The 7,724-nt window shown below is 27.9% G+C and overlaps 1 protein-coding gene across 1 annotated transcript; it reads left to right on the forward strand.

Moving 5' to 3' along the window:
• Nucleotides 1–1,665: 1,665 nt before the first annotated feature.
• WRKY9 (WRKY DNA-binding protein 9) lies at nt 1,666–7,339 on the forward strand. Its single transcript, XM_090310717.1, has 5 exons — nt 1,666–1,981; nt 2,109–2,255; nt 4,572–4,949; nt 5,287–5,400; nt 6,465–7,339. The coding sequence occupies exons 1-5, from the start codon at nt 1,790–1,792 to the stop codon at nt 7,104–7,106; spliced, it is 1,473 nt and encodes a 490-aa protein (XP_090166843.1). The 5' UTR covers nt 1,666–1,789; the 3' UTR covers nt 7,107–7,339.
• Nucleotides 7,340–7,724: the final 385 nt, after the last annotated feature.

The following is a 7,724-nucleotide window of genomic DNA, read 5'->3' on the forward strand; positions in this document are numbered from 1 at the left end:
TTAAAATTAGGGATCTTTTTAAATATAAAAAAATATTTAAAAATATTTACACTTTATAACAAAAAATTTCAAAAGCACAAACACTTTCGAAACTTTTTGCTATAGTATAAATATTTTAAAAAAATTTCTATCTATAAGAATTTTCCTAAAATAATTTATTTTTAGGTTTTTAGTTTTATAAAAAAAAAAACTTATTTGTTAACCATTATAACACAAAGACAAGCCTCTCGAATTTGTGCTTCACAAGATGTTTAATGGCTTGGACACCCAACTCAACGGGCTACGATAATTAGCTATAATAAATTGTTGTGGCTGCCTTAATTAATTAAAAGTTAGGCTAAATACGGCCGATAAAGTTTCTCTTAATTATCATATAGTTGAAAAAAGATATTCATCAAAAATTGAATATCATATGTATAGGGTTAGATCCGAATTTTCACCAAGGGTAAAAACACTTTCTGCCGCACACGATTAAGGATTTCACATTGGTAAGATAAAGAGACTTAATAATTTTAATAAAATACGTAGATTGCTCTTTTGGTTGGCAATTGGGTTTAAAATGGAATCACATATTTATCGAATATGGTATCATAATCATTAAATCCAAACCGGTATTCGATTGAAAAACTATGACGTAACAATTGTGAACCTAAAGAAGCACCATCTACGGAGAGTACATTAATAAGGATTCCATATTGGAAAGACATGAAGACCTCACAAACTTTATCAGATACACAAGTTACTTCTCTCATTATCAATTAGTTTTGAGATGAAACCACATGTTTTTTTAATAACAACTACGACATAGTTATCCCTAATAATCGTAAGAGCTAGCAAGTATATATGTGAAATCTCTCACTTCTAATATAGGAAATAAGCAGAAATATTACAGATAAATTAAAAGAAAGCAATAAAACCTGGAAACACGAGAACTTGCGTAGAAAACTCCAAACTTGAGAAAAATCATGGCTCACCAGAAAGAAATCCACTATGTGGAAAATTATTACAATGACACAGAATTTTTCTCTCTCTCGATCCCAATTACAAGAACACTCTCTCAAAACTTTTATATTACTCGCACTCTTTTACCACTCTCATAAACTAGAGATTACATAAAGGGAACTTAATTAAAGTTAGCACACTCAAGCTTAAAACGTTTTTAAATGAGACAACTTAAAACCAAAGGTACAAGCTCCTTTTATAGAGTTTGGTACTCATGATACTTCCTAGAACTTTTTCAACATGGGACAACTACACTTCTAATATTTTGTTAAAATCCAACAACTTTTACATCTTCTAATAAACATGATTAAAATCAACCAAAGTGAGCTTAACTCAATGGTAATTGATATAATTTTTCTCCTCAAAGATTATAGGTGTATTATTAAGATTGACTCAAAGTGTTTGCATATATGTAATTTATCTCTCACACATCTAAGAAAGTGTTAAATTAGAAGTGATGTTCATCTTTCTCCGTCCAAAACTATATATAAATAAATAAAAGATGGTGTTTAGGGTTTTGGGGTTTCAAAGTGAATTTAAATGAAGGTAAGGTGATGAATAGAGGGTTAATTAATTAAAGGGGGACCCCATTAAAGTCAAAGCCAAGATGCGGCCCTTATGTGTGTGTAATAATAATTCCTTTCATTGAGAGACGAGAGAATTGACTTTGGTGCCTCAAAATTTGTATTAATAACCAAACAAAAAACACAAAGAAAGAGAAAGAAAAGGATAATATAATCTTCCATAACTCTCAACAGTCTAAGAGATCAGAAGAAAAAACAATCATATGGAGATTGATCTATCACTCAAAATAGATCATCACAAGGAAGAACTTTTCAAACACAAAAAAGTTCAAGAAGAGGAAGAAGAGGAAGAAGAAGAAGAAGAGGAAGAAGAAGAAGAAATTGATGATCATATTGTTGCTTCTACATCTAGTAATTTGAAATTGTTTTTGCCACACAAGATTAATATAGGAGAGGTAATTACATTAAAAATCCCTTCTTTCTTATCAATAATTTTCTAGATTATAGATTATGATTTAATTGTATTTGAAAATTTTCTAGTTTTTTATTATAATTATTGTCTCTTTGTGTTTTGGGGGTTAGATTTCAGAGTTACAAATGGAAATGGATAGAATGAAAGAAGAGAACAAGGTGTTGAGAAAAGCTGTGGAACAAACAATGAAAGATTATTATGATCTTGAAATGAAAATTGGTTTCATTCAACAAAACAATAGTAACCTCAACAACAAGGTAATTGACTTCATAATTCTCTTTTTATTCTAAGATTTTTATGTATCTTACATTTTCCTTATTAGTTTTCATTGATATTATATATGTGTGATCTTCAAACATTACTAGATTAAAACTTCTCCTAATATATGTTATTAATTGGTTTAGAGGATAAAAATTTTGGTTTGGTTCTCTCTTTTGTTTTGTCATTCAAATCTCTCATAAGTGTTAAATAAAATATTTGGGCAAATTGGAACCCATTTCTTAAGTATGGTGGTAGTTGTAGTTATACTTTCAAATTTCTAATTGTAAAAATTTGACCGTTAAACTTTTACGAGTGTTAAAATTAGACTCTTCAACTTATAATAATCATATTGTGGACTTTCAAATAATAAAAAAATTATCAAACTTATAAATTTGTTACAATTTCTAGAATTATATAAGCTTGAGATTTTGATATTAACATTTGTATGAGTTTAAGGGCTCAATTTTTACAATCGAAAGTTTAAAGGGTATAATTGTAATTACAACTACCATACATTAGGGGTGGTCTTTACAATTTATCCTTATTTTATATGTCGAATGGTTCTATTGAAAAAAATTTCACACTTCCTAGGTAAGAATATACATAAAATAATTTTGAAAATTAAAATAAAACAACAAAAACAGGGAAAACACAATCATACGTAAAAAAATCCTAAAATTTGAGAAAAACACTCTTTATCAAAAAGAAATCCACTAGATAAAAATTGGTTAGAAATTATAAATTTTTAAAAGGTGAAAACTAAACAAAAGATAAAGTGAAAGTTTAATAGTGTTTGTATATAATTAAATATAGAAAAGCAAAAAAAAAAAAAAAAAAAAAGGTTGGCCTCTTTTAAGTTTTTCTTTTTTTTTATTTGGTGTTAGTGAAGAATCTAAATGAATAAAAAATATATATATGATTTGTAGGTTCAAATTTGTGCAACATTAATTTCCTTTCAACTCAATTGAATTTTGAATTTTATAATAATCTACTCATTGGATTTCGTGCTAATATTGACCCCATGGTTGTCACTCACAAATTTTTCCATGCTTAAATGAATAATTTAATTACCTTTTTATATTTTTCTCAAAGGTCTAAAAATAATTGTCACACCAAGACACAGTTGATAATAATTTAATTACCTTTTTATGTTTTTCTCAAACGTCTAAAAATAATTGTCACATTAAGACACAATTGATAATAATTTAGTTCGTTTGGTTTTAGTTTTTTATTTTTGAAAATTAAGTTTAGAAATTTTTTTTTACATTTCTATATTTTTTATTTTGTTATCTACATTATTTTATCAAATTTTCAAAAACGAAATCAAGTTTTGAGAACTAAAACAAAGTACTTTTTATAAATTTATATTTTTTTTTAATTTGACTAATATTCAACTTTTTTATTAAAGAAATATGTAAAATATTGTAAGAAATTTATGAGAAATAGCTTAATTTTTAAAAAACAAATAGTTGTCCGATTGGATTTTAGTTTTTTTTTTTTTTTGAAACAAGTTTATAAGCATTACATTCACTCATATATTTTTTTTTTCTGTTTTTGTTATCTACTTTATACTAAGTTATTTTGAAGATTCTTTCAAATTTTAATTTTTAAAAATTAAAAAAAATAGTTTTGAAAGCTTGTTAATTATATTTTTGCTATGGTTTCAAATAAATTTTTGGAAAAGATGAAAACTATAATAAATAAATAGTGAGAAAATTAACACAATCCCAAAATTCTAGAACTAAAAACTAAGTTCCTATCTGATAATTAATCAAATGGTTTTGAATTTTTGGTTTTGGAAAATTAACATTATAACCCTCTTCCACGTTGGTTAACATTTTCAAAAACCATGTATTGAAACTTTAAAATAAATAAATGAATCGATTTTAAATTATTATTTTTTGCTTTTAGAATTTAAGTAGGAATTCAAGTGTTGTGAAAATGAGAGAAATTGCAATAAACCTAATTAATTTTAAAAATAGAAAACTAAAAATGAAGATCCCATTTGATTTTTTTTTTCTTTTCTTTTCATTATCTACTTCTTACTAATGATTTAGAAATCTAAGCTAAAATTTAAAAATTAAAAGAAAATAGCTTTTAAAAAAATATTTTTACTTTTAGAATTTAATTAAGAGTTTAAACATTGTATTTAAGAAATATGCCAATCATGGTACGAAATTAAAATTTTTAAAAACAAAAATTAAAAACTAAAAGGTTACTAAACGGGACTGAAATGGTTATGAAGCATCTAAATAATTTCTCATTTGTGACAATTACAATAAGTACATATATAATTTGGTTCTCTTTTACAGGACTCTCACAACTTCCTATCATTCCATGGAAATGAGAACAAGAGACGTGAAGAACCAACAAAACCAGACCTCGAGCTCGGAGAAATGGCGAAGAAGAAGAGACAAGTTCGGTCACCATCGAAGGAGGACGAGATGAGAAAGAGTGAATTAGGGTTATCATTAGGGCTCCACACAAACAACAATGATTTGGATCAAGAAGATAATCATAAAGAATTATTACAAGAAGAAACAAGAGAAAAGAAGAAGGAAGATTCAATAATAATGTCCAACTTCAACTCAATCCAAAACAAGCCACAAAGGCCTGAATTGCAAGCAATGGCACCCCCACAAAACAGAAAAGCTAGGGTTTCTGTGAGAGCAAGATGTGAATCTGCCACTGTAAGTTTTCTTTTCTTTTTTCCTTTTTCTCTGTTTAGTACACAGATTCGAACTCTAGCATCTCAATAAAAAATATCAGTTAAATTATGTTCACGGTTTGCCACATTAATAATAATTAATAATAATAATAATATCCCTCTCAAAACCACCTTATTTCAATGTCATTTTTGTTCCTTTTTTTCAAAAGGGTATTTACTAAATTTTTTAATATGACATGAGATGGATACTCAAGTTTAAAAAATATTTTTTTAAAAAAAAAGTACCAAACTAATAAAATATTGAAGTCGATTTTAATTATAAATGGTGTTCTAAAGTTAAATTGTATTATTATTTGTAGATGAACGATGGTTGTCAATGGAGGAAGTATGGTCAAAAAATTGCGAAGGGAAATCCATGTCCTCGAGCCTATTATCGTTGCACAGTTGCACCAGGATGCCCAGTCAGAAAACAAGTATTTTTTTCCTCTTGTTAAATTACTAGTCTAGTTCCTTAATTTTTATGAGTTTTTATCTATTTGATCCCTTAAAATAAGTTTTATTTTTGTGCATGTAGATGAACGATGGTTGTCAATGGAGGAAGTATGGTCAAAAAATTGCGAAGGGAAATCCATGTCCTCGAGCCTATTATCGTTGCACAGTTGCACCAGGATGCCCAGTCAGAAAACAAGTATTTTTTTCCTCTTGTTAAATTACTAGTCTAGTTCCTTAATTTTTATGAGTTTTTATCTATTTGATCCCTTAAAATAAGTTTTATTTTTGTGCAATAGGTGTCTTAACTCTTAAAAACAATTATAGCAATTTTTTGTTCAATACAAATTCTTGATATTCAAATAAAATAAAATAAAAACTAATCTATTTTAATAGATATAGAATTAAATTTGATGTCTAATCTGATCATGTATTTATTACATTTGTGACTTTTTTCCAATTAGATCAAGAATCTCTATTAAATGCAACTGAAAATTCCAGAACATAAATACAAAATTGAAAATTCAAATTCTTGAGCAAAACCAATTGTCCATGATATATAGTCTATTCTCATTGGTTATTCTTTCATTAAATAGTTTGACTATCAATCTTTCAATCTTTCTAATTTTTATACATCAATTTCCACCTTTATTATTTCAACAAAAGAACTCTCTAAAGGTATTATTAAGAAGAAAAATGAAATTTTAAAGTTGGAAGATATTTGATATAATTTAACGACTTTCTTTATCAATTTAGCTAGGTATGATTTATTGGAATGCCTTGAATTTATTTTCATATTTGGCATATTTATGTTATTTACGTCTTTTATTTTAGGATTTAGAGAAATGCACTGTATAAACTCTTTAATTCTAAAAGTGCCTTTGTTTTGTATTTTGAATAATTCTCTCAAATAAAATTGTTTCATCTCTACTCTGTGGATATAGCTAATATATTATTAGTGAATCACGTAAATCTATGTGTTGTTTTCTATTTATCTTTATTTGTCAATATGATAATAATGTCTAACATTAAAACTTACCATTTTTAGGTGCAAAGATGTTTAGAAGACATGTCAATTCTTATAACAACGTACGAAGGAACACATAATCATCCACTCCCTGTTGGAGCAACAGCCATGGCTTCCACAGCTTCTGCAGCAGCTTCCTTTATGCACTTAGACTCAACTAATAATAACATTAATCTTTCTTCTCTTCCAAACCCTAATATTCTAAACTCTTCTTCTTCTTCCTATTCTCCAAATTTCCTCCAAACTCAAAACCCTAATAATCATCAACCCTCAACCAACAACACCTTTTACACTCCATTAATCCCCACCTCTTCAACCTCACACTTCCCCCATTCCTTTAATTACCCTACCAACTTTCAACCTAATCATCTTTTCAATCCTCTCCACCGCCGCACGTGGAAACCGGCCGACAATAATAAGCCACCGTTCACACCCGAGAGTGTCTCCGCCATTGCTTCTGACCCTAAGTTTCGAGTTGCCGTTGCGGCCGCTATTTCTTCGCTCATTAACAAAGAGAATAACCACATGACAGCAATGAATCCTATCGAAGATTCTTCTTCTTTCAGTCCTAGTAAAGATGGCAAAGGCGGCGACGGCAGCGGCGACAGCGACAGAGCAAACAAAAAATTGGTTGTTGAGTCCCTCTCATCAAATGGTAATTAGGCTCTTTTCAATGGTGGAAATTTCCATTTTTTGAGGGAGGTTCAGAGTTAGGGTTGTTTAATCATGAAATGGTTAAGATTTTTTTTTTTTCTTTTTTGTTCTCTGTTTGATCCAAATTTGTATTTAAATTTGTAGTTTTTCTTACTTTTTTCTTTTCTTTCCATGATTTGATTTTCTGATAAGAATTTTGTAAGAATTCACAGAATGAAAAAGAATAAATATTATTTTGGTAATTTGGCATCAACTGAAAACTGGAATCTGACATGTGAAAGATAATTTCTTTTTCTTGCCAATTAGTAAAGAAATTTATTTAAAATTATAAATTTGATTTGATAGTATGAGGTTCATCTCAAAATCAATTGTCTCGTGGGAATTTCAATCGATTTTATGGTATGAATTTCAATTTGGTTCATATGATTTTAAATATTGGTTATGATTTTAATTGATTTAATGTCATTCTTGTTTGATACGAAGCGAATCAATGTAATTCTTGTTTGAAAAATTTTGATTTAGTACTACATTACTCGGTATAGGCTTCATAAATCATATCTATCGTAACATATACAGATTTTAATTTATATATTGTGGTATATTTCATATATTGGTTACGATATTTTC

This window comes from Benincasa hispida, chromosome 1 (assembly GCF_027475165.1).
Source record: "Benincasa hispida cultivar pf3 chromosome 1, pf3_genome.v1.1, whole genome shotgun sequence".
Taxonomy (NCBI): Eukaryota; Viridiplantae; Streptophyta; class Magnoliopsida; order Cucurbitales; family Cucurbitaceae; genus Benincasa; species Benincasa hispida.